Here is a 26,651-nt window from a genome sequence, read left to right as displayed (position 1 = left end):
CTCTCCGAGGCCCCGCGCTTCCGAGCTCCGCGCAAACTCTGGCTTCTCTTGTACGACGGAGGTGGTTTGCTCTTCCGTTGCCCCGTGGCTTCAGCTCATCTTTGGCAGGAAGGCGAGGCTTCCGCCCGGCACAGGGGGTGAGCTGGAGCACCGTGCCCCCAAGCCTCTGGACAGCATTTGGAGGAGGGTGCTTCCCTAATCCCAACTTCGGGGATCTCCTCATGGGCGTATTTGGAGCCTCCAGGCCCGGGGTGATATTTAGGGGGCGTCTACTTTTGAGGAGACCCTTAGGGGGTGCCGTTTGGGGACTTTGGGGTGGGATTTGGGAGTCTGTTTTGGGGAGCACCCCTCGGAGACAGGGTTTGGGGGGCTTTGGGGAGATTCTTAGGGTCCGTGTATGGGCACCCTTGTCCGTGGAGCAGGATTTGGGTTATTCTTCAAGGGGAGAAGCAAAGTTTGAGGTTACTAAAGTCAAGGCGGGACTGGGGGAGGGCTTGTTTCGGGACGGGGTCCTGGTGACAGTGAGAACAATCGGGACCGACGTGGCATAGTGGAGGTGTCAGGCCTTTGTGACCTCTGGCTCTGTGATGAGGTCCTCCCCGCGCCTGGAGGCTCAGGACTGCGAGACTGGACACGTCGGGGGCCCAGATGTTTCTAGGGAGAGGAGCCTCCCAGCTCAGGCTAGGGAAGGGACGCCGGAGCCCAGCTCTTCCTGAGCCGACGCGGCGCCACCCGGCCTTCGTTTGGTCGCGGCTTTATTCATTATTCATAAGGAGGTGGGGCTGTGGTAGGAGGCAGTTTTTTGCCTCTTTCGCACCTGGTCCGCAGAAGGGAAGGTATCGGCTTGTGAGTCATTCACGAGGGGCGGATCAGCGTGCTGAAGGGGCGTTCTGAAGTCTGCCGCGCAAAGGAGAGTTCATTGATGATTCGCAAAAGTTAAGTAGCACTCTGAGTTTTCAGTGCTTTTCTAGGGGTTCCGTGCTTAATTCATGAGGAGCGTGGCTTTTGCAGCTTTATCTGCATGATCCGCGGTTAGCTTTCCCTTACTGGTACCAGAGTTAAAACCTGGCGTCTAGCGAAGGGATGAGGCCTCCTACATTGTTCATTTCTTATGGCCTGGTAATCTCAGATAATCAGCCGGGGCTCTGGATTCAAATCCCATCGATCCTTTCCAGTTGTGTTATCTTTGGCAAATCGTTTTGTAAGCCTGAATAATGGGTAGGAGGATAATGATAAGATTAGCTTACACTCGTTTAGCTACTTAGCGCATTTAATCTTCACGACAATCCTAGGAGGTAGGTTATTATTACCCCCACTTTATAGATAAGGAAACTGGGGCACAGGACGGCTAAGTAATTTGCCTAAGGTCACACAATCAGTGAGTGGCTGGGCCGGGATTCAAATTGGGGTCTAGTTCCGCAATCTGTAGTCTTAACCAGATGCCATAATGTCTCCCCTCCCCACTCCCCCGCGCCGCCGTTTAATAGTACTACTACTAATATAACACTTAGTATGTGCCAGACATTGGTCTAAGCCCTTTCTACATATTTCTTCATTTAAACTCCATCGCAAGGTAAGTTGCTGTTGTTATTCCTATTTTATGGATGGGGAAGCAGTGGCCCAAGTTGGGGGTTTCTCTTGTGGCTGAGTATTCATAACTAATTTTATATTAATGTAAATATATATTTACATATCTTAACATATTACCTTTATATTAATACATAATGTTTTAAAAATTTAACAGTGCCTTGTGCCAGCAATGTTCTAAGACTCACCCCATAATTCTCTGATTTTCTTTTTTTTTTTTGAGACGGAGTTTCACTCTTGTCGCCCAAGCTGGAGTGCAATGGCACGATCTCGGCTGACTGCAACCTCTGCTTCCCGAGTTCAAGGGATTCTCCTGCCTCAGCCTCCGCAGTAGCTGGGATTAAAGGCGCCCGCCACCACGCCCAGCTAATTTTTGTGTTTTTAGTAGAAACAGGATTTCACCATCTTGGCCAGACTGGTCTCGAATTCCTGACCTCAGGTGATCCACTCGCCTCGGCCACCCAAAGTGCTGGGATTACAGGCGTGATCTGATTTTCATAATAACACATCTCTGTGAGGTGGATGGGCTCTGTTACTATCCTCATTTTACAGTTGTGAAAACTGAGGCACCTGCCAAAGACATGTAATGAGTTTGGGTTTGATAGGACTAAGGCAGCCCTTGTTCCTGAGGCGGGGAGAATGGAGGGAGGTGTGGGGAGAGGAGGCAGGGGCAGAGAGAACACTTCCCCTGGGTTTTCTGGTGGCACTGCAGTGACATCTTTCATTATTCATGAACAGGAAGGCGTGCTCACTTTGCCTTGGCTATAGCATCGTAATCTCTATTTGCTGGGTAGGGCAGTCTTGGGTGTTTCTTCGCCTTATGCATAATTCATAAATTGGGTGGAACCTTTCTTGACCTCTCTTGAGTTTCCAGGTTGAGCTACTGCAGCAGCATAATTCATTATTCAGAACCTGGGAGAGTGTGTTTTCTCTGCAGTAGCCCCATTTCCCTGCTTATAGTGTATTAGGTGCAGCAATAGGTGGGCGTGCTCCTTTTATTCCAACCCACTGGGTCTTATGCATTATTCATGAGTAAGTTGTGGCCTGGGTCTCCTTGGATTCCGGGCCCCTGCAAGATCATCATTATTCATGAATGGAGGTGTGTGACTTCCATGTTTTAATATCTGCTGTCTGGTTGCTGGTTGTTAGTCTACCAACCACTCAACTTTATGCATAACTTATAATCAGGAAGCGTGACCTTAATGGTTTTTCTTCGCTTCCATGACAGCCTGGCTGCAACCATTCATTATTCACATTCCATGAGGCGTGGCCTCTGTTTTACCTGTTTTCGTTGTTACTGCCACAATGCCCACCAGGTGGTACTGTTCCACTTCTAACCGAATGAATCGCAACCGGACCGGGAACTTTATGCATGATTCATAAGTAGGCGCGGCCCGCTTGCATCCGGGTTTCTGGGGGTGGGGCCCAAGGTTTTGTTCCGGCCCCAGGCTCAGCGGCCGCCATCTTGTGTCGGCGGCTCGGCTGAAGGAGGTGGCAGGGACAACCACAGCCACAGCGGCCGGGGGAGGAGAAGGCGGCAGCGGCGATTCTAGGCGGCCCAGGCGGCGGGGAGGAGGAGAAGGAGGAGGGTGGCGGCCGGGCTTGGCTTCGGCTCCTTGAGGAGTTGGCGGCGGCGCGACCCGGGGAACCGGCATTGGTAAAAAACGTCCTTTCACTGCGCCTCGCCCGGGGCAGGGGTTTCGGGGAGGCACTGGAAGGGCCTGAGCCACGCTGCTGTCGGGGCGGGCCGCGGTGACTCGGGCGCCAGGAATCAGCGGAGTAGGGAGGGGGAGCAGAGCCTGGGGCGGGGCCGACTTTCCCCGGCCAGGACCACCCCGGATCCCTCTAGTTCCAAAATCTGACCTTGGAGTCGGACCCCCACGATGTGCTTTTAGAGACTCATGCCCAACATCTCTAGTCTGGGACCTGACTCCGTCCCGAACCTTGTATCTCAGATCAGAACTCTCCCCAGTCTCCGATAGAGATTTACGGGGATCAGCATTGCTGATCAGAGCTTCTCACCATTGAATGCCATTAAAGACCTGCCCCAGAATCTCCTTTGAGACACCTCCTAGCCTCTCAGTATTTGCCCTCAAGGCTTCCAAGACAGGCTAGACCTGGAAGGGGTCCATAGGCTCTTTATCTCTGTAAGAGAGTCCTCGTTTGCATTTTCCTTCAGACCCCCCATCCCACACACATGTTAGCCACGCTGAGAGCTTCCAGGGGTACTAGACCCTGTGAAAGGCCATTTGGGCCTGGCCTTTGTGTCGGGGAACCCTCTTCGCCGCACCTCAGGTCTCCTAACCCCACCCTGGCCCTAGCGTCTTTCATTAGAGACTCTGCCCAGTATTTCTACTCAGAGACCCCTCTTAGCATCTGCCTTGAGAGACTTCAATTCCTAGACTCCGTCCTTTGACACTTTCTCTACTTTTACGGAATTTCTTGCTTTTCATACTCCCAGTATTCAGAGACTACTGAGAGGCCTCAGCATCTTCCCCGTCAGACACCTTGAACCCCCAGAGCCTTCCGGTGCACCAGATAGCAGGGAGGAACTGTTTGGATACATAATCCTCCATCAAAGAGCCCCTGTGAGCATCTGCTCTTGCAGTCCCGGTTGGCTTCTAGCCCCTTCCATCAGAGACTCGCCTCCCCTACCCCACCCTAGACCCAGCCTCTGCCGTCAAAAGACAACCCGGGTTCTAGCTGCTTTTTTCAAAGATCTCTTATCCTCACATCAGGCCTCAGAATCTGCCCTCAGATACTTTCAAGGTCCCTAATGTCTGCAGTCAGGGGTTTTCAGCTTCTGCTTTCAGACTCCTTGGACCCCAGGATCATTGTCAGATGTCCCTTCCACCCACAGGCCCTCTTGTTTTCTTTCTTCTTCCTTTTTTTTTTTTTTTTTTTTTTTGAGACGGAGTTGTTTCACTGTGTCGTCCAGGCTGGAGTGCGGTGGCGCCATCTCGGCTCACTGTAACCTCCACCTCCCTGCTTCAAGCGATTCTCCTGCCTCAGCCTCCGAGTAGCTGGGATTACAGGCATGCACCACCACGCCTGGCTAAATTTTTGTATTTTTAGTAGAGACGGGGTTTCACCATATTGCCCAGGCTGGTCTCGAACTCCTGACCTCAGGTGATCCACCGCCTCGGCCTCCTAAAGTGCTGGCATTACAGGCGTGAGTCACTGCGCCCGGCCATGGCCCTCTTGTTTTCTACCGCAATAGAAAACCCTCTTCTTAGCATCTACCTTCAGCGCCTCCATGGGGTCCTACATAATTGGTCAGAGAAACCCAACCCCATTTGGGGACCTAGCCAGTGTTTGCTTACTAACCTTTTTAAGGCCTGAACTATCTGGGCCCAGCTTCCCTTTTCCACCCCCTCAGAGCAGCTGTGATACCTAGCATGTCCTGTCAGAGATTGACACAGGGCCTTTGTGTTCCATTAGAAACCTCTCCCAGCCCCTCACCATCCACCCTCAGAGCCTCCTGGGACTCTGTAGTAGGAATGTCAGATACAGCTCTCCTCTTGCATGTCCCTATCTATTATTTTTGGTTAAAGATTTCTCTCTGCTACCAGCATCTGTCTCCAGAGACCTCCAGAGCCTCAACATCCTCCTGATGGAGACTACCCCTCCCCCCAGACCCCAACGTCTTCCTGCTGCCTCCTCAGACTCTAGAATCCCCCACCCATTCCCTTTGCAGCTTCCATGGGGCCCAGCAACTGCCCTCCTACCTCTTTGCAGCCTCTGGGGGCCTCCACTGCAATTTTTCAGCCTTTCTCTAAAAGATCCTTTTCCAGAGATCCGAAATTTGAGTCTTTTCCTAAAACCCTAGCCTAGTCCCTTCCCTCCCAGGACTTCTAACATCTCCTTTCCCATTTGCCTCAGAGCCTCCTTGCTCTTAGACACCCACTTCCTGATTTTCCTCTCACGTTCCCATGGACTTCTCAGTTAACCCCTCCCGGAAAGCTTGACATGCTCCAGCCCCCCTTCTCTATGCCCTAGCTTCTCCATCCTGCTAACCTGCCTCCTCTCACACCTCCAAGACTCCTCCCTCAAACCCTCTGGTTTGAGAATAGAGAATGCTTACGCTTGAAAATCTTCAGTTTGGAGACTCAGGTATGTTTAGAAACTAAGCCGCAGCTCAGCTTTGCCAAACAGTTCACAGTGTGTACGTTATAGTGGGGGCCTGAGCAAATGTTGAGGGAGGAAGGGTGTAGATTGTTTTTCTGCTGGGGGTGGGGGATCTTTAGCTCCTATCCAGAGTTTCTGTCCCAGACTCCTGCTTGCCTTGAGACAGGGCTGTTCCAAACCTTTGCAGTCGAAATCCAGTTGAACAATCATCTGAAACTTCTTAGACCCCTGCTGCCTGCACTAGGGATCCAGAGGGGAAATGTCTAGAAGTTAAAGTGCTCTCTGGCCCTGGATCATCTCTCATTTACGGAGTGAGGAAATGGCGTGTCCCGAACAAACTGACCAATGACAAGGCAAGGAGATAACTAAGTAATGGAGGCCACTACAGGTGCCCAGGGAGGAACTCACATCCTCAGGTCAGTGAGTTCTGACCACAGACCTTGGCTTCTTTAACCCTGCCAGCAGCCCCTTGAAGACAGTTTCGTTTGTCCCAGCTTTTGGAGAAAATGAGGCTCAGAGGAAATGAGATCTCTAACTCAGGTCAGTCAGAGAGTCAGTAAATGGAAAATATGGTTCGCCTTTGTCTCTACTAACTCACCAAGTCTCTTGCTACCTAGGTTGGCTCTTAGCATTCCAAGCAATTCACCTGGCTATCTCAGGGGCTCCAACTAGCCTCCTGCCTCCCCTCATCTCCCATTTCTTAGTCCTCTGGACTGGGCCCTGAGCCCAGGGGCGTTTGGCAAACAGTCCCCCACCAGCTGCATGCCTCTGGGCGAGTGAATGGGGTTCTCTGAGCCTTTGTTTTCTCATTTGTGATTTGGGCATAGGGTTATCTGGGTCATGGGGATTGTTAAGATTAGACAAAGCCCTTTCCTCTTTGATTGACATGCAGTATGCTCTTGGTAGATAGTAGGGAGCTCTTGTCATTGTGGTTGGTGCTAGTGACAGGTGCCAAGATGGAATCTTAGGTACACTGGGATACTTAGTGTCATAAAAGTCTCAGTGTAGGAGGACTTGTGTGAACGGAAGACTCAGTGCCTAGAGGAGCACTGGGGGTGAGGGGAAGTGACGCTGGGTCCTCCCATCTCCAACATCTGGACCCAGTCACCCGCACCACCAGATTTCACTTCCACAGCAGGCTGTATTGTTCCGTCTCTGGGACCTAGCAGTTGACCCTGGGCGAGTTACTTGACTGCGTGAGCTCACGTTTTCTCATTTGTCCTAAACTCTGCCTTGCTGGGTCAGGGTCATGGAGGGGATGAAACGTGATAACACGAGGAAGCAGCTTGGGCTCCAGAGTCAGCAGATCCTGGTCTGGTCCCAGCTCAGCTACTGTGTGGGAACCTTGGTCACCGAACGTCCCTGAGTGAATTTTTTTCCTTCACTTTAAAGTTGGGGGGTATTATTGACAGCAGTCCAAACCCCACAGGAGTGCCCTGAGGACACAGTGAGACAAGGCTTAGAGAAGTGCTTACTATGGCATCTGGCACGGGGAGGACTCCTAATAAGTCTAATACTCATTTATCATTGTGGTTAACCTGTTTAAGGGAGTCCACATGCAGATGAGGCTTGGGATGTGTTTGTTTTCTCTCTTTCTGCAACCTCTTTTATTGGTCTGTGTCGGTTTTCCCCTCCCAAAGCTGGGGGCAGGGTTGGGCTTTATAAAACTTCCCTCCCTGAGCCCCTCTGGGGACTGGGTTCTCAGCAAGTTACTGCTCCTGCCATCATGCCACCCTGATGGATGTCCAAGCCTCACTTCCCTCCTGCACTCCCCCCTCCCGCCGCCGTCCCTGGGATTAAGGGAGAGGAGAATGGCTGCTTGTTACTGCCTACCTACTCTGTGCCAGGTTCTGTGCTCTGTGTTATTTATCATCTCGATAACCCCATGGGGAAGGTAAGTGGTATTATCACCCCTGTTTCACAGGTGAGAAAACTGAGGCCCACGGTGGTTAATTATTACTGTTAGTGGCAGGCTCAAGATTTGAAACCAGGTCTGTCCTGAATCCACATCTTTTCCCCTGACCTCTGCACAAGTACATTCTTGTCATTCCTTTCACTCCAGGATTGGAGTCTCTCCCTCATTGTCCTGTGCTGGGAAGAAGCAAATGGCTTAGTGGTCAGCAGTGTGGATTTGCAAATCAGACCACCTGGGTTCAGATCTTAGCTCTGACCACTGTGTTACCCTGGGCAAGTCCTCACCTTTCTGTGCCTGTCCCCTTTTTGCTGTAAAATTGGGGTACTAATACTTGTCTTCCCTTCCCCCACAGTTGCTACTAACAAACAGAAAAACGGTACCCATGTGCCCCAGGGTCACCTCTGTCCTTCTTTTTTTCCTCCAGATGTCCAGCTCGCCGCTGTCCAAGAAACGTCGCGTGTCCGGGCCTGAACCAAAGCCGGGTTCTAACTGCTCCCCTGCCCAGTCCGTGTTGTCCGAAGTGCCCTCGGTACCAACCAACGTGAGTGTCCTCTCCCTGGAGACTGGCAGACGAAGTGGTGGGTGGGAAAGTCTTCTGTATCACTGTCTGTCTATCCATGCTCCACTCCTGTGTGTCTCCCTGAACTTGTTCTTTCCCTCTATCCCTAGGGAATGGCCAAGAACGGCAGTGAAGCAGACATAGACGAGGGCCTTTACTCCCGGCAGCTGTAAGTGGGGCCAAGGCTGGGCCGAGGGGTGTGGAATGGGACATGGAGAGGATAGGGTTGGGTGGGGCAGGCCCTGACCTAGAGTACCCCCTAACCTGGCAGGTATGTGTTGGGCCATGAGGCAATGAAGCGGCTCCAGACATCCAGTGTCCTGGTATCAGGCCTGCGGGGCCTGGGCGTGGAGATTGCTAAGAACATCATCCTTGGTGGGGTCAAGGCTGTCACCCTACATGACCAGGGCACTGCCCAGTGGGCTGATCTTTCCTCCCAGGTACCTCTTCCTAGCACCCTTCCCCCTCTCCCCCTTCCCGAGGCACCACCGTTCCCAGTGCCTCAGCCATTTCACCTTTTTTCCCTACTGCACACCCTTACAGTTCTACCTGCGGGAGGAGGACATCGGTAAAAACCGGGCCGAGGTATCACAGCCCCGCCTTGCTGAGCTCAACAGCTATGTGCCTGTCACTGCCTACACTGGACCCCTCGTTGAGGACTTCCTTAGTGGTTTCCAGGTATCTTAGGGGTACCACCCAGCCTTCTGCCCAGTTCTCTCTCAGCCCATCTCTGGTTTGTTCAGTGGTGTTCAATATTGATTTAATGGGTCGGCCTGAATCCTAGGTTTTGTGCTGGGGGACTAGAGTATGCAGGCAGCAGTTAGCCCCTGGCCCTGCCTTTTCTGTTCTGTTCTGTTCTTTTTTTGAGACCGAGTCTTGCTCTGTCGCCCAGGCTGGAATGCGGTGGCACGATCTCGGCTCACTGCAAGCTATGCCTCCTGGGTTCACGCCATTCTCCTGCCTCAGCCTCCCAAGTAGCTGGGACTAACTACAGGCGCCCGCCACCACACCTGGCTAATTTTTTTTTTTTTTTTTGTATTCTTAGTAGAGACGGGGTTTCACCATGTTAGCCAAGGTGGTCTCAATCTCCTGACATTGTGATCCGCCTGCCTCAGCCTGCCAAAGTGCTGGGATTACAGGTGTGAGCCACCGCGCCCGGCCTGGCCCTGCCTTTTCAAGTGGGGAAGATGTGTACAGACAGTACGGCATAGTGGTTGTGGGCACAGACTGTGGAGGGAGCCATACTGCCTTGCTGCGGGCCTCCAGCCTTGGTAGTGTGACTTCAAGCAGGTTGCTTCATCTCCTGTACCTTAGTTTTCCTGTTTGTAGTCAGTGCGTGGTAGCAGCACTGACTTCATGGACTTTTTGTGAGGGTTAAACACGTGGAATTGCAGCTGGCACGTAAGAACTGGATAGATGTTTGTTAATTAAAAAGTCCAGGCCAGAAAGAGGTGCTCTGGAAGCTGAGAGTCGGCCCTGGGTTGCCAGGGCACTGCAGCTAAATCCGGATGGAGGAATAGGAGCTCACCCTGGTGGGGAAGGATGGACATTCAGGCAGAGAGCAAAATCCCAAAGATCATGCGGAGCAGGCATTGTCTTGGGAATTGGAAGCAGGTGGGTGTGGTAGGAGTGAGCTCAGACTTTGGCTGGAGACAGAGTTGTACTCCAGTGTCTCACAGGGCATGGCAAGCAGACAGCAGCGGGTGTTTGTCAAATAAATGAGTCAGCTCTTCTCCAAACTCCGTCCTCCCAGCTACCTCTTCACCTTTCCTGGTATAGTCTAGGAGTTCATTTTTGACCCCCACAGAGTCTGATGCACAGTAGGTGCTGTGTGTTTGTGAAAGAGGCTGACCCAGCAAAGCCTGGATGTGTCTGCCTTGAGGACTGCCTGAGTCCTTGACATCAGCCCTCCACCATTTTCTCCTCTTCACCCCAATGCTGGGCCTGAGCCTCCATCTCTCCACAGGTGGTGGTGCTCACCAACACCCCCCTGGAGGACCAGCTGCGAGTGGGTGAGTTCTGTCACAGCCGTGGCATCAAGCTGGTGGTGGCAGACACAAGGGGCCTGTTTGGGTGAGTGGCGGCCCACCCCGCTCCCTGTCCCCTTTTCCTCCAACTCCTACCAGGCCCAGGCCAAGACCTCTAGGCTCTCCCTGCCCTCGTCCCTCCTCAGCTACCCAGATTTTGGGTTCTTTGTGTTCATCTCTCCTCATGTGGCACAAGTACCATCTTACATCCCAGCAGTGATAGGCTGAGTTTGCTCAGCAAGTTTTCACTACATCTTGAGGGACCTGTGGGGCCTGTTTGTGCATGGGACACGGGCATCAGCCCTATTGCTTCCCTCTACAGGCAGCTCTTCTGTGACTTTGGAAAGGAAATGATCCTCACAGATTCCAATGGGGAGCAGCCGCTCAGTGCTATGGTTTCTATGGTTACCAAGGTAAGGAGACCAGCCCTAGGGTTCCTGGCGGGTAGGTGGGCTGTGGTAGTCCTTCCTGTCCGCTCTTGGTACCCTGGGCCTGTTTCTGAGACTCACTCTTCCTTTAACCAGGACAACCCTGGTGTGGTTACCTGCCTGGATGAGGCCCGACACGGGTTTGAAAGTGGGGACTTTGTCTCCTTTTCAGAAGTACAGGGCATGGTTGAACTCAACGGAAATCAGCCCATGGAGATCAAAGTCCTGGGTGAGTTGGGACCATGGGGGAAGCAGAGGGAAGCTAGGAGATATGTTCCTGGGTTCTGGCTGGGGAGTTGAAGGGAGGAGACATGGCCCTTGGTTCAGATTGGGGAGACACATCCTGTTGTTTAAGATGAACTACAGACAGAATCCCGTGGGGTCCAATAAGAGCTGGTGGGCATGGGGGAGAGGTGCTGTGTTCGAGCTATTTCTGGGAGAATGTGTCCCTGGTATCTGAGCTGAGGGGGAAAAGGTCTCTGGTGTTTGAACAGGGCAGGTCAGAGGATCTACTGTGTGTGAGCTGATTTGGATGGGAAGCAGATAAGGTCTTCCCATGTAGACTTGGAGCCAGGGACATAGGGTCTCACAGGGTCTGAGCTGGGTCTGGGGCACAGGAGAGATGTTTTCTGATGTCCATGTGGACCCTGGAGCAGAGGGGAGATGGCGTCTGATGTCTGAGCTGAGTTGGGGCAGGAGGTTCCTTATCTTGCAGGGGTTGTGGATTTTAGGGAGAATGGGTAGACTGATAGCTCTCTTCCTGCCCTCTATAGGTCCTTATACCTTTAGCATCTGTGACACCTCCAACTTCTCCGACTATATCCGTGGAGGCATCGTCAGTCAGGTCAAAGTACCTAAGAAGATTAGCTTTGTGAGTGTGTCAGTGGGAACAGTGGCTATGTGGGGTAGTTCTAGGCATTCCCGAGTTCTCCATTCCTCTCTTCTGGTTCTGATGACCTCCCCCTTCCCCCGCCACAGAAATCCTTGGTGGCCTCACTGGCAGAACCTGACTTTGTGATGACGGACTTCGCCAAGTTTTCTCACCCTGCCCAGCTGCACATTGGCTTCCAGGCCCTGCACCACTTCTGTGCTCAGCATGGCCGGCCACCTCGGCCCCGCAATGAGGTGGGTGGGTAGGCGAGCCAGCCAATGCAGACATGCCTGGCACTGAAGGCCCACCATGCTTCTGCTTATCCACACTCCCTGCCCTCATTGTGGCCTGACAGATCCTCTTTTGGTTCTTTCTGGCCCACCAGGAGGATGCAACAGAACTGGTGGCCTTAGCACAGGCTGTGAATGCTCGAGCCCTGCCAGCAGTGCAGCAAGAGAACCTGGACGAGGACCTCATCCGGAAGTTGGCATATGTGGCTGCTGGGGATCTGGCACCCATAAACGCCTTCATTGGGGGCCTGGCTGCCCAGGAAGTCATGAAGGTCAGCATGGGTTGGGAGAGGCAGGATTGGGGTGGGCCAGGTGCCTCCCTGACTCCATCACTTGCTCTCTGTGTCAGGCCCCTGTTAACCACTGACCACCCCCTCTCTCCCTTCCCCTCTCCAGGCCTGCTCCGGGAAGTTCATGCCCATCATGCAGTGGCTATACTTTGATGCTCTTGAGTGTCTCCCTGAGGACAAAGAGGCCCTCACGGAGGACAAGTGCCTCCCAGTATGTGGGTGGGACCTGTGGGGAGGGCATCATTGGGGGCATTTCTGGGGAGGCCTCTCTCTGACCCTCCTCCCTTTGCATTCCTTAGCGCCAGAACCGTTACGATGGGCAAGTGGCTGTGTTTGGCTCAGACCTGCAAGAGAAGCTGGGCAAGCAGAAGTATTTCCTGGTGAGTGGTCCCCTTGGATGCCTGCTCCCCTCATCTTGGCCTCTGACCATCTGCCCTGGGGCTTCCTTCAGCATTTCAACGCAACCTGTGGGGCATTCCCTTTGCCATTCTCCTTATCTTGAAGGGAAGCCCAGTGCATCCCTCGTTTCCCGCTCTGGTTCCTCCTTCCTCACACGACTGCGTGTCATTTCTTAGAGTCCTGGAACCTGAAGATGTGGTGTTAGCCCCTCTCCCCATCTCTCAGGGGAGTGAGGGGTGATGGGTAGCCTCACACTAACCTGCATCACCCTGACCAGCCTCTGCCTGTCTTCTTGGTTGCCTCTTAGGTGGGTGCGGGGGCCATTGGCTGTGAGCTGCTCAAGAACTTTGCCATGATTGGGCTGGGCTGCAGGGAGGGTGGAGAAATCATCGTTACAGACATGGACACCATTGAGAAGTCAAATCTGAATCGACAGTTTCTTTTCCGGCCCTGGGATGTCACGGTGAGTAGGGTAGGAGGTGGGGCTTTGTCATCTCACTTTCCTCCTCTTTCTTTTTTTTTTTTTTTCCTTGAGACAGAGTTTTGCTCTTGTTGCCCAGGCTGGAGTGCAGTGGCATGATCTCTGGCCCACCGCAACCTCTGCCTCCTGGGTTCAAGCGATTCTCCTGCCTCAGCCTCCTGAGTAGCTGGGATTACAGGCATGCGCCGCCATGCCCGGCTAATTTTGGTTTTTAAGTAGAGACAGGGTCTCTCCATGTTGGTCAGGCTGGTCTTGAATTCCCGACCTCAGGTGATCCGCCTGCTTCAGCCTCCCAAAGTGCTGGGATTACAAGTGTGAGCCACCTCACCTCGCCCCTCCTTTTTCTTGTTCCCATTCTTTCTGTCAGAGATCTTTCCACCTCGGCCAGAAGCCTTTCCCAGCTTCTGTATCTTACTTGGTTTTTTTGTTTTTTTGTTTTTGCCTTGACCTTAGTGCTGGTTGGGACAGTGTGTCTGGGGTCCTCAAAACCACTCTCAAGCTCAATTCACCAAGAGAACTCATGGGACTTAGCATATAGTCGTGCTTGTGGCTACAATTTATTACAGCAAAAGGAAACAGACCAAAATCAGCAAAGGGAAAAGGCTGGTGGGGTGAAGTCTGGGGGAGCCAGGTACAAGTTTCTAGGAGTCTTCTCCCTGTGGGAGTTAAACAGGGCAGCCTTTATTTCCCCAGTAGCAACAGTAACTACAGAAATAACAGCAACAAAGTGTAACAAGATGTGAAATGTTGCCAACCAGGGAAGCTTGTTAGACTCAGCACCATCGTGAAATGTTGCCAATCAGGGAAGCTTGTTAGACTCAGCACCATCTCTTTTACTTAGGACTGGTCATGTAGGCGCCCCCTTCCTGGCACATACCAAAATTTCCAGACTCCCAGAAGGAAAGGTGTTCAGCATAAACTGTATTGTTTGCATGAACAGTTTAGGCACAGTGAACCACTGATATCAGGTAGGGAGTGGTGGGATTCTTCCCGAATTCCAAGTTCCCAGACTCCAGCCAAGGGTGGACCTTGGAAGCAGGCCTTTCCAAGGGTTGCAGTTTCAGTCTCCTAGGCTTACACTTCTCTGCCCATATGGAAACTGGGTTGGTTATGCAGGGATCTCTGAGAAGCCTTCTGTAGGGAACAATGTCATTTTTGCTTACCCAGGATTTATTCCCCCTTTTCATTCATTTCATTTATTCACCAAATAGTTACTGAGGTACTGTTTTAGGTATTGGGGATATACCAAGGAATAAAACAAGATTCCTGAAAGGGGAGGGGAACGGACAGCAAACAATAGACACAATACGATCGTGAGGTATATAGTTAATGTCGGTGATGAGTGCTCCTCAAAGGAAACAACAAAAACCAGACAAGGGAAGTCAGGGTGTCAGGGAGAATGGTTTGTAGTATTGATGACAGTGGTTAAGGAAGGCCTGAGTTCTGCAGAGACCTCAAGGATATGAGGGACTAGAGCGCCTTCTGCTGCGGAAGAGCCCACGCAAAGATCCTGAGGTGGGAGGGTCAGGGAGCCAACTCATTTTACGGTAAGTGGAGGTGGGATCCAGGGGAGGATTCTGAGCAGAGGAGGGATGTGGCCCACCTTGGGCTTTGAAAGGATCCTGCTTGTCTGTGCGCTAGCATCCTGGTGCTGGTTGGGGGAGTCTACGTCAATCCTGGGTGCTATTACCTGAAAAAATAGTAGGTGTTAGATGAAAGAACAGATGTCTGGCCCATTGTCTCCAGTCTGTTCCTGTCCACAGCTTCCCTTTCCACTGATCCCCTGCCACATGCGTCATCATCCTGGCCATGTGGCATTGTCACAGACCGTCTCTCCTGCTAGCCACCTAACTCAGGGCCTGGGTCTTCCCCAGCATTAAGTAAATCTGTCTCAGGCAGGCAACCCTTTATAGATATTTGGGCGAGGTGTGGTGGCTCACGCCTGTAATCCCAGCTCTTCGTGGGGCCGAGGTCTTTGAGCTCAGGAGTTCAAGACCAGCCTGGGCAGCATGACAAAACCCTGTCTCTACCAAAAATACAAAAATTAGCCACGCATGGTGGTGCACACCTGTGGTCCCAGCTACTTGGGAGGCTGAAGTGGGAGGATGGCTGGAGCCTGGGAAGTTGAGGCTGCAGTGAGCTGTGATCACGCCACTGCACTCCAGCCTGTGTGATGGAGAGAGACCCTGTCTCAAAAAAAAAAAAAAGATGTTTGTTGGGTGAATGAACAGATAAGTGAGCTCTGTTCCCCCGTCCCCACCCTGGAACTGCACTTTCTTAACCCTTTAGAAGTTAAAGTCTGACACGGCCGCTGCAGCTGTGCGCCAGATGAATCCACATATCCGGGTGACAAGCCACCAGAACCGTGTGGGTCCTGACACAGAGCGCATCTATGATGACGATTTTTTCCAAAACCTAGATGGCGTGGCCAATGCCCTGGACAACGTGGATGCCCGTGAGTTTGGAGGCGGGTGAAGTGGTCAAGGGCAAAGTTGTGTGTGTTTCGGTGTGTATATACCAAGAGGGGTGTCTGTCTTCCTGTCCTCTCCTAATGTTCCTTTCCCGGCTGTCGCTTTGTCCTCCCCGCAGGCATGTACATGGACCGCCGCTGCGTCTACTACCGGAAGCCACTGCTGGAGTCAGGCACACTGGGCACCAAAGGCAACGTGCAGGTGGTGATCCCCTTCCTGACAGAGTCGTACAGTTCCAGCCAGGACCCACCTGAGAAGTCCATCCCCATCTGTACCCTGAAGAACTTCCCTAATGCCATCGAGCACACCCTGCAGGTGATAAGCTGTGGGAGAAGGGGAAGAGGCCGGGCATCTGGCCAGGCCGCTGCCTCTCTGCCCCCAGGCCCTTGCCTTGCCTTCAGATGTTGCATGCCTAAGTGTAAGATGTACCTTTTCTCCAAACCTCCCTCCCTCTCTTCCCACCAAGCAGCCTAGGTTTCTAGAATGACTCATTCTTTTTTCACTTTTACTTTGAATTTTTTTCAACACATAGAGAAATATTAAGAATATTATGATGAATACTCAAATACCATTCCTCACCTAAATTTAGCAATTCTTAATGTTTTGCCACATTTTCTTCTTAGATGTATATAGATTTTTCTTCTTTGTGCTTAAATGTGTCACGGACATTACAGCCTTTACTCCCCTACTATTTCAGTGCCTCTGCCAAGTGAGGATATGTTGCTATAGAACAGGGTTTCTTAGCTTCAGCACTACTGACATTTGGGGCTGGTTACTTCTTTGTTATGGGAGAGGGGATGCCCTGTGCACTGTAGGATGTTTCTCAGCATTCCTGACTTCTTATGTCAATAGCACTCCCCCTCCATCATGACATCTAAAATGTCTCCAGACATTGCCAGATGTCCCCAGGGGTGCCACATCACTCCCAATTGAGAACTACTTCTATCTAACAGAAACATCACTTTCATGCTCAACAAAATTAACAATCATTCTTACCATCTCTTCCAGTTATTTATTTGTCTCTAATAGTCCATATTCGGGTTTTCCCCAGCTGTTACTTAAAATGAGTTTAACAGCTGGTTTGTCAGGATGATTCTGTGTGTATGGTGCATGTAACCTACAGAACAGTGCACATATTATCTAGCTCAGGGGTGTCCAATCATTTGGCTTCCCTGGGCCATATTGGAAGAATTATCTTGGGTCACACATAAAATATACTAACACTAACGATAGCTGATAAGCTGAAAAAATAAAAGAAAAAAAGATCCGTGCATAAATCTCATAATGTCTTAAGAAAATTTACAAATTTGTGTTGGGCAGTATTCAAAGTCATCCTGGGCCACATACGGGCCACAGGTTAGACAAGCTTGATCTAGCTGAAGTTTTACAAAGTGAACACACAAGTGACTACCACCTAGGCCAAGAAACAGAACCTAGGGATTACCATTGTGCTGTCAGAATAATTCTTAGTGCAGTGTTTGAGGCCAAACCATTTAGAATAGTAGGAGTATGAGGGTGGGAGCAAAATAGGGAAGGGGAAAAAAAAACCAGTTCCATCTGTCACTTTCTCCCTTCTGACACTGCAGTTCCAGAGTGGGTATGTTTGTATTTGTGCACCCACCACAGTCTTACTAGGTCATGTGTGACCTCTCTGTGCCTCAGATTCCTGTTCTGTAAAATGGGAATGACAGTAGCATCTACCTCACAGGACAGTTGTGAACCACTTGCCATTTACCGTGTGCCTGGCACTGTTTTAACCAAGCTTTAAATATATACGTATTTGCTCATTTCTTCCTAGCAACCCCATGAAGTAGGTATCACTGTTGTAACATCTGTTCTAGAGATGAAGCACAGAGGTAAAGATGTTATCCTGTGTGCCTGAAGTCACAAAACTAGGTAATACGTGGCACAGCTGGAATCTGAACATGAATTTCTCACATCTGTACGCTCCAAACCACCTCGCTAATGACTGCGAACTGTCCTAGGAACTCTCAGAGGCCAGAACATCTGTCTTGTTTGCTATTTTATTTTTTGAGACAGGGTCTCATTCTGTCACTCAGGCTGAGGTGCATTGGCACAATCATAGCTCACTGCAACCTTCAGCTCCTGGGAAGTGTGTGTGCGCGCATGTGCGCCTGTTAACGTTGACCAGGCTGGTTGCAAACTCCTGGGCTCAAGTGATCCACCTACCTCAGCCTCCGAAAGTGCTGGGATTACATGTGTGAGCCCCTGTATCCAGCCTCTGTCTTGTTTTCTGCCGAGTCCTCAGGGCCTGGATAGGGATCATTTTTGGTTTGGTCTGAGTTTTTTCTTTTTTAAAAAATTGTGGTAAGATACACTTAGTTGAAGTTTTTCTTTTTTATGGAGGCATAACATATCTAGAATAAAGTACACAGTTTTTGTTTTTTTGTTGTTTGTTTGTTTTGTTTTTTTTTTTGAGGTGGAGTTTTGCTCACGTTGCCCAGGTTGTAGTGCAGTGGCGCAGTCTCGGCTCACTGCAACCTCTGCCTCCCGGGTTCAAGCGATTCTCCTGCCTCAGCCTCCCAAGTAGCTGGAATTACAGGCGTCTGCCACCACACCCGGCTAATTTTTGTATTTTTAGTAGAGACAGGGTTTCACCATGTTGGTCAGGCTGGTCTTGAACTCTTGACTCAGGTGATCCACCCGCCTCAGCCTCCCAAAGTACTGGGATTACAGGTGTGAGCCACCTCGCCCAGCCTGGTACGCAGATCTTAATACATTTTTAGGCTGGGCTTGGCGGCTCACACCTATAATCTCAGCACTCAGGAGGCCAAGGAGTGAGGTTTGTTTGAGCCCAGGAGTTCAAGACCAGCCTGGGCAACATAGCAAGACCTTGTCTCTACAACAAATCTTAAAAATGAGCCGGGTGTGGTGGCATGTGCCTGTGGTCCCAGCTACTCGGGAGGCTGAGGTGGGAGGATTGTTTCAACCTGGGAGGTCAAGGCTGCTATGAGCCGTGATTGCGCCACTGCACTCCAGCTTGGGTGACAGAGTGAAACTTTGTCTCAAACAACAAAACAAAACAGTTTTCCATATACACAGCACTATTGTAACCACTGCCCAAATCAAGTTCATTGGTTTTTCTTTTTTTTTTTTTTTTTTCTTTTTTTTTTTTTGAGATGGAGTCTTGCTCTGTCACCCAGGCTGGAGTGCAATGGCATGATCTCGGGTCACTGCAACCTCCGCTTCCCGGGTTCAAGCGATTCCTCTGCCTCAACCTCCCGAGTAGCTAGGATTACAGGCGTCTGCCACCATGCCCGGCTAATTTTTGTATTTTTAGTAGAGATAGGGTTTCATCATGTTGGTCAGGCTGGTCTCGAACCCTTGACCTCAGGTGATCCACCCACCTTAGCCTCCCAAAGTGCTGGGATTACAGGTGTGAGCTACTGCACCTGGCCTGGTTTTTTTTTTTTTTTTTTTTTGAGACGGAGTCTCGCGCTGTCACCCAGGCTGGAGTGCAGTGGCCAGATCTCAGCTCACTGCAAGCTCCGCCTCCCGGGTTCACGCCATTCTCCTGCCTCAGCCTCCCGAGTAGCTGGGACTACAGGCGCCCGCCACCTCACCCGGCTAATTTTTTGTATTTTTTAGTAGAGACGGGGTTTCACCGTGTTAACCAGCATGGTCTCGATCTCCTGACCTCGTGATCCGCCAGTCTCGGCCTGCCAAAGTGCTGGGATTACAGGCTTGAGCCACCGCGCCCGGCCCTGGCCTGGTTTTTCAATTGAGGTGGGGAAATGGGGAAGGCTGGGGAGCTTCCCCACTTCCAGAGTAACTGTGAGCCTTGTACTTGCTTTATTCACTGATGGTCCTTCTAATAATGCCTGCGGTAACCCATTTTGTCAACTGTGGCCACATGTAATCTGTTTGCTATGTCTGCAGTGGGCTCGGGATGAGTTTGAAGGCCTCTTCAAGCAGCCAGCAGAAAATGTCAACCAGTACCTCACGTGAGTAACTCCAGTGCCCTCTCGCCCTATCCTTGTCCACCAGCCAAGGCATCCCGCCCGCTTTCCTCATCACAGTAACACTTGGCACCAGGCACACTTTTCACATGAATGAGTGGCTGCTCGGGCCTCGTATTGTTTGGGGTCGGGACTAGTTTTCCATGGAGAAAATAAGATTGCTCTGGAGCCCACTCCTGAGGCTGACGTGTAATCCTGTCCTCTGTCCTCTTCGATTCCTGATAGAGACCCCAAGTTTGTGGAGCGAACACTACGGTTGGCAGGCACCCAGCCCTTGGAGGTGCTGGAGGCTGTGCAGCGCAGCCTGGTGCTGCAGCGACCACAGACCTGGGCTGACTGCGTGACCTGGGCCTGCCACCACTGGCACACCCAGTACTCAAACAACATCCGGCAGCTGCTGCACAACTTCCCTCCTGACCAGGTAATGCCCAGTTGTTGGGTCCATTTGACAGAATGTATTTCCCTGAAATGGGAGCCTGCAGTGTGGGTCCTCCCACTGCGGAGTCCAGCTGTGGCAGGTGCCCTGAGGCATGGGGATCTGAGAAGAGTGATTGACCCTAACCTGCTTTTTCCTTACCCTAGTTCCTTTGAGCAAAGAGGCTTGGTTGCTGTTTACCCTGACTGTGGTGTGGGCTGCGTCATACCTGATTCCCAGTCAGGGCTGTAGGGGTTATGGGGGAGAAATTCTGGAGTTAAGTGCACAGGAATCAATACGGGTTTGGGTTCAAATCTAAACTCTACTTGAACAAATCACGTAACTTCTTTCTGTACCTCAGTTTCCTTGTCTGTGAAGTAGAAATAATAGTGATCTACGTCATGGGGGGTTTGGGGAGGATTAACTGGTATTTATTAATATGAAGTTAGTACAATGCCTGGTAATCCATGAGTTTGTTAAATGATGGGCTGTCTAGCACAAAATGACTACCCAGGGATTGGTAGTTGTTCTCTCAGCCAGATCTGTGGTTCAACCTGTGGGACCCTACAGTTGGGGTATTTTGTGATTGGCTCCAGTCCCCATCGAGTGCCCAACCCGAGATAGTGAGTTGGGGGCACCTCTGGGGCCTAGGTGAAGTGCCAAGATTGTCAGAGAGGCCTTCACTCTCAGGTCCTGTTCTCAAAAATCTCTCCATCCCTTAGCTCACAAGCTCAGGAGCCCCTTTCTGGTCTGGCCCCAAACGCTGTCCACACCCGCTCACCTTTGATGTCAACAACGTAAGTCTCCTCTCTAGGGTCTTCTGGGGTCAGGTGGAGGGTGAGTAGGTGGGAAGGAGGTGGTGGCTCCCCACTCAAAGGCTGATGTGCTCACCCTTCCCTGCCCTGCCTTCTCCTAGCCCCTGCATCTGGACTATGTGATGGCTGCTGCCAACCTGTTTGCCCAGACCTACGGGCTGACAGGCTCTCAGGACCGAGCTGCTGTGGCCACACTCCTGCAGTCTGTGCAGGTCCCCGAATTCACCCCCAAGTCTGGCGTCAAGATCCATGTTTCTGACCAGGAGCTGCAGAGCGCCAATGCCTCTGTTGGTGAGGGTGTTTGGCCAGTTGGCCAGTAGTCACCCCCAAATGTCCCCGGCCTAGTCTAGCCTCCCCACCAGTCCTCTACCCCTGGCTCTGCTCTGCTCTGTGACCCCAGGCCTGAGGTTTACCCACACCTTCCTTTGAGCCTCCCTTTGACATGAAGAGGGTAGGTTGGGGCAAATTGTCTCCCTCCCTCCTCCTCTCCACTCTCTGGCCCGCAGGAGAACTTGCTGTTTTACTCTTGCTCTGTGTATTTCCCTTAGTTTTGTTCTTTCTTCTTGATCTGTTCATCTAAGACGTATGATCTCTACCAGTGGTCTCTCTCCCGTGATACCTTCCTGCCTTGTCTCCTTCCAGATCTGCCCCCATCTCTACATCTATCCCCATGTTTCTCTATGCATCTTCACCCTCCATAGTTTGGGGCTGCGGTTTACTGACACCCCCGCCCCACCCCATCTACATATTTTTTCACCACTCCTCCCTTCTGTATATAATGCATCTGTAGCTCGGTAATGCCCCCTACATTTACCTTCCTTATATCTCATCCCTCTTCCTCTCCACAGATCTCCTCCCATTTCCCCTTCCATGGTCCCCATCTTCCTTCTGAAATATCTACTCCTTCATATTCCTCTATGTACGTCTTCCAATCTTTCCTTCCATATCTCTCATCACCTTCATATATTTCTCCTCCCACCTGTCTCACCCTCTGTATACCCCCACTCTCCCCTTTTATATCTTCTCCATCTCCCCCCATATCTTTCCTCTATGTCCACATCTGTACATTCCCCCCAACTTCCCCTCCATATATATTTTTTACTCCCCTTTTCCTCCCTGTATCCTCTGTGTTCCCCCATCTCGCTCTACATCATTCTTCCCAAGATCTTTACGTTTCCCATCTTGATCTCTCCATCTCCACTTTCTCCTAACACTTTCATTTCCATTCCTTAGTGTCTCTAGAGAGATCGTTCTTGATAGCCTCAGCTCTTTCTCTGTGTTTTTCAGGTTTGTATTCTGTTCTTCTCTACCTCTCCTCCTTGCCCCTTTTCTCTCCCAGGATGTCTCTCCTTTCCAAATCCTTTTTCTACCTGAATACCTTTTGCCCCACACTGGGCTCCCATTTCCACCTCAGACCTTAGCCTGGGATCTAAAGGGCTGACAGTGTCCCTCTCTTCATGCAGATGACAGTCGTCTAGAGGAGCTCAAAGCTACTCTGCCCAGCCCAGACAAGCTCCCTGGATTCAAGATGTACCCCATTGACTTTGAGAAGGTACAGGGTGGGGGCCCAGGACAGGGAAGGGAGGATGGGCAAAGCATAGACAGGCTGGAGAAAAACAGGAGGAGTATCTGGAGACAGCCCTGGGCCTTTGTGGGGATCAGATCGTGGGCCTGCCACATGGCTCTGAATGAGTAGGTGTTCCCAGCCATCCCTTTGTGATCTGGGAGAGTCCATCAGGCAGTTGCAGTGGAGGATACACATTTTCTTTAACTGATCCTCTCCCCACTGCCCCTTCACACCCTCCCCACTCATAACAGGATGATGACAGCAACTTTCATATGGATTTCATCGTGGCTGCATCCAACCTCCGGGCAGAAAACTATGACATTCCTCCTGCAGACCGGCACAAGGTGAGGGGAATCTAGACCTGATGTTCCACACTCCTCCAGGTTTGAGTTACCCACACTCAGCCCCTCTATAGACCCTGAGGCTCTTGTACTTAACTACCACCATTTTTTGTCCCTTCCTGTCTCTCAGAGCAAGCTGATTGCGGGGAAGATCATCCCAGCCATTGCCACGACCACAGCAGCCGTGGTTGGCCTTGTGTGTCTGGAGCTGTACAAGGTTGTGCAGGGGCACCGACAGCTTGACTCCTACAAGAATGGTTTCCTCAACTTGGCCCTGCCTTTCTTCGGTTTCTCTGAACCCCTTGCCGCACCACGTCACCAGGTGGGGGCCCGCATCAGAAGTGGGGTTTGGGTGGGGTATGTCTGTAGATTCTGGTTCTAATTCACGTCATACCCTGTCACCAGGTGAGGGTTTCTGTCTATGTGTACCTACCTTTTTTATGCATCCTTTTTCGTTTATTCATTAATCATATTGTTTGAGTACATGTGAAAAGATGGGATATTTGAATTGTGCCCTGGGAGATTATTAGTATTATTAACTACAAAATAATGGCAGCCAAAATTTATTGGATGCTTCCTACACTTATATGCTTTGCTTGCTTCATTCATGAATTCACTCAAATATTTATTGAGCACCTGTTGTGTGCAGGTACTCTTCTAAGTTATGTTCCTCAAGTAGATGATATAAATAACCTATTAAATGATCTTGGAATCAAAAAAGGATAAAAAGAGGCCGGGCGTAGTGGCTCACGCCTGTAATCCCAGCACTTTGGGAGGCCGGGGCACATGGATCACCTGAGGTCAGGAGTTCGAGACCAGCCTGGTCAACATGATGAAACCCTGTCTCTACTGAAAATACAAAAAATTAGCTGGGCATGGTGGTGGGCACCTGTAATCCCAGCTACTCGGGAAGCTGAGGCAAGAGAATGACTTAAACCTGGGAGGCGGAGGTTGCAGTGAGCCGAGATCGTGCCATTGCACTCTAGTCTGGGCAACAAGAGCAAAACTCCATCTCAAAAAGATAAAGAGGACTTGAGAATACCAGGGGGCAAGGGGATGTGTTTGAGATTTTGTGTGGGATGGTCAGAAAAGGCCTTGCTGAAAAGATGACACTTGAGATCAGAATTGGAGGATGTGAGGGGGCAAACCGTGCAGGCTTGGTGGTGAGTGGGGACACATTCCAGGCAGAGGGACCAGTTCTTAAAAGGGTACCAAGATAGGGGTGTGCCTGGCAAGTTGGAGGAATTCAAAGTCCACGGAGTGAGTGTGAGACTGAGGAGAGTAGGAGATGAGAAGAAAACAATTTCAGTGCTTGGGGTGAGATGGGAGCCACAAGAGGATTTCGAACAAAAGAAGATTGTGATCTGACTGAACACGTCTGCATGGGGGTGAGGGGGATGGAGACAGATGGGGGCTGGACCCTCTGGGATGGTCTCCATCTTACACTCCCCTCTTTGTCCTGCAGTATTATAACCAAGAGTGGACATTGTGGGATCGCTTTGAGGTACAAGGGCTGCAGCCTAATGGTGACGAGATGACCCTCAAACAGTTCCTCGACTACTTTAAGGTAAGGCCCCTCCCTCTCTCTCTCACCCCACCTTGGGGGGCAAGGTGTGCAAGGTGACTTGCTGGCCTGTCCACCCCCATGACCCTGCTGTTCCCCGTCCCTCTCCAGACAGAGCACAAATTAGAGATCACCATGCTGTCCCAGGGCGTGTCCATGCTCTATTCCTTCTTCATGCCAGCTGCCAAGCTCAAGGAACGGTTGGATCAGCCGTGAGTTGGCCACTGGCCAAGCTGGGGGGAGGCCCTGTATGAGTTGGGGAACCTCAACATCCAGCTGTCCCACTCCAGTTCACTGCCCCCACCTACCTGCCCGTCCTCTCTTGCTTTCTGCCCTCCTGACCCTATGCTCCCATCCCCCTGTCCCCAGGATGACAGAGATTGTGAGCCGTGTGTCGAAGCGAAAACTGGGCCGCCACGTGCGGGCGCTGGTGCTTGAGCTGTGCTGTAACGACGAGAGCGGCGAGGATGTCGAGGTTCCCTATGTCCGATACACCATCCGCTGACCCCCGTCTGCTCCTCTAGGCCGGCCCCTGTCCATCCCTCTCCACGCCCCTTCCAGCCCAGGGTTCCCATTTGGCTTCTGGCAGTGGCCCAGCTAGCCAAGTCTGGTGTTCCCTCATCATCCCCCTACCTGAACTCCTCTTGCCACTGCCTTCTACCTTGTTTGAAACCTGAATCCTAATAAAGAATTAATAACTCCCACGTCGCCTGCCCTGCTGGTTCCAGGCAAGGAAGGGACTTCCTGGAACTATCTGGTTCAGATGGTAACTCAGAGGGCTCAGCCCCACCACACCTGCCAGTTTTCTGGGCAAAGAAAATGTAATTGCCACCTCTTCCTGCCTTCTCTGCCTAGGAAGAAAAGGAGGCACCAGTGAGGCCAGTGAGCAGGTACTTGGGTCCATGTGACTATTAATTTGAGCTGGGTTCAATCCTCACCTTCTCCATGTCCTAACTCCCTGCTCTGTGAAGAGGAAAGTTGTGACCAGGCTGCTAGGGCATGGCCAGCATGCCTTATGTCCTTAGGGCAGATCCCCTCCCACCTGGCTCAAAGCACTCAGACCCTGGGCAGCCTTTTGTAGTCATGGTTCCCAGCACCAGGAATGCCTGTGGTGCTCTTAGTTCAATTTCCTTGCTGCAGGGGTGTCTTAAACAGCTCTGCTGAATGCCAGTGCCTGCAGGCATACTTTGCAATTTTTATGGAAATATTTGAGAACCTTGGTAGAGGAAAAGCCCCTTGCTTGTCTTACGCTGTCCCCCTCAGCCCCAGGTCTGCCTGTGTGCCCCTTGATCTTCAGCCTCCTACCTTGGAAAAGACAGCTGGCAATGGGAACTGAGGGGTGTTCATCGCTTAGAGCAGGTAGCAGGAGGCCCAACACCAGCCCCACCAGAACTGCAGAGCTACCATGCTCTGTCCTTGGTCTTCGCTGAGCGCTCCAGATGATTGAAAGCACCAGTCTGACCACTGCCACATCTTTGCCTTCCTCTATTGTACTGGCTCTTGGTGCCTGAGGAATCCATTCATACTTTTGTCCCTCAACTAACCAGACAATTTTATCTACCTTACTAGAAACAAGATCCCTCACTCTTCTACTCAAACTTGAGTGTAAGGAATAGCTCAACCTGTTCTGAACTGGCCTGATTGCCATCACAGCCTGTGCCCACATCTGCTGTCTCCTGGGCCAGTAGTTCCTGGTCCTGGGCACAGTATATGCCCTTGCCCACCTCCTTCTGATTATTTTATTTTCTTGGCCTGCTCTGCGTGGGTGACCTCATCCTTCCACAGTTTCTTCTTCCCCAATAGGACATTGAGGACAGAGGCATTTTCCCTTTGGTATCTAGTGGTGATGCTGTCAAGTGGAAAGTTTTTCCCACCATAGGAACTTTCCCATTATTGCTCTAGAGTATCCTAGACACCACACCGCAGTCCACTGGTCATGCCACTACAGCAGCTGAGGCTTGAACACAACTGTTGTCTTCTTTCTCCAGTATGCCAGCTCCTTTGCAGATACTCTGTAGACACCTTGTTCGCTGCACCTCCCCCATTACAGCTCCATTTCTTCCCTACCACAACTCCTGGATCTCCTTGACACCTTATTCGTACCTGACACCCTTCTCCATCAAAACAAGCTTTTGAGTCATGCATGAATCCTGGTTGCATCTTAGTTGTTCTCCCTCCACCTCATTCCATTTTACTCTGCAGTTTGTCTCCCATTACAACACCAGCCAGAGATCAGGGCTCAGCAGGTGGGGGTTGCGTCATTGCACCGAGCCCCCTGCACCCAGCAGCCACAAAGGATAGGGTGGGACAAAGGTTTCTCTTGTCATTGCCTGGAACTATTTGCCCACCTCCTTCTGATCATTTTATTTTCTTGGCCTGCTCTGGCAGGCATTCAACAAACATTTGTTGCGTGCTATGTGCCAGTCACTTTCTAGGCACGTGAGACAGCACGTGCCTAGAAAGTGAAAACAAAGATCCCTGTCTTCTTGCGGTTTATGTTCTGCTAGCTTGAGACCCAGAACA

General features: G+C 51.3%; 1 protein-coding gene across 7 annotated transcripts; it reads left to right on the top strand.

Moving 5' to 3' along the window:
* LOC105463824 (ubiquitin like modifier activating enzyme 1) lies at positions 1–24,832 on the top strand. Of its 7 annotated transcripts, none has more exons than XM_011711233.3 (27): positions 3,061–3,244; positions 6,181–6,255; positions 8,055–8,171; positions 8,300–8,358; positions 8,461–8,629; positions 8,733–8,867; positions 10,156–10,262; positions 10,539–10,629; positions 10,741–10,873; positions 11,418–11,515; positions 11,623–11,769; positions 11,901–12,077; positions 12,202–12,306; positions 12,395–12,475; positions 12,802–12,957; positions 15,265–15,430; positions 15,565–15,761; positions 19,347–19,411; positions 19,652–19,847; positions 20,564–20,638; positions 20,758–20,947; positions 22,120–22,208; positions 22,475–22,567; positions 22,695–22,886; positions 24,030–24,131; positions 24,240–24,340; positions 24,498–24,832. In XM_011711233.3, the coding sequence occupies exons 2-27, from the start codon at positions 6,238–6,240 to the stop codon at positions 24,631–24,633; spliced, it is 3,195 nt and encodes a 1,064-aa protein (XP_011709535.1). In that variant the 5' UTR covers positions 3,061–3,244; positions 6,181–6,237; the 3' UTR covers positions 24,634–24,832. The 7 variants fall into 7 exon arrangements, with proteins under 7 accessions (XP_011709553.1, XP_011709535.1, XP_011709527.1 ...); XM_011711225.3 differs by having other exon boundaries at positions 6,178–6,255; XM_011711206.2 differs by lacking the exon at positions 3,061–3,244 and adding an exon at positions 5,717–6,068.
* Positions 24,833–26,651: the final 1,819 nt, after the last annotated feature.

The sequence above is a fragment of the Macaca nemestrina genome, chromosome X (genome assembly GCF_043159975.1).
Source record: "Macaca nemestrina isolate mMacNem1 chromosome X, mMacNem.hap1, whole genome shotgun sequence".
Classification (NCBI taxonomy): domain Eukaryota; kingdom Metazoa; phylum Chordata; class Mammalia; order Primates; family Cercopithecidae; genus Macaca; species Macaca nemestrina.
Note: the sequence above shows the minus strand (reverse complement) of the source record. Positions and strands in the feature narration are given on the sequence as shown.

Coding starts and splice junctions, on each gene's coding strand:
- LOC105463824 (XM_011711233.3), top strand. Junction 10,263..10,538: donor GACACAAGGGGCCTGTTTGG/GTGAGTGGCGGC, acceptor TTCCCTCTACAG/GCAGCTCTTCTGTGACTTTG. Junction 15,762..19,346: donor CCATCGAGCACACCCTGCAG/GTGATAAGCTGT, acceptor CTATGTCTGCAG/TGGGCTCGGGATGAGTTTGA.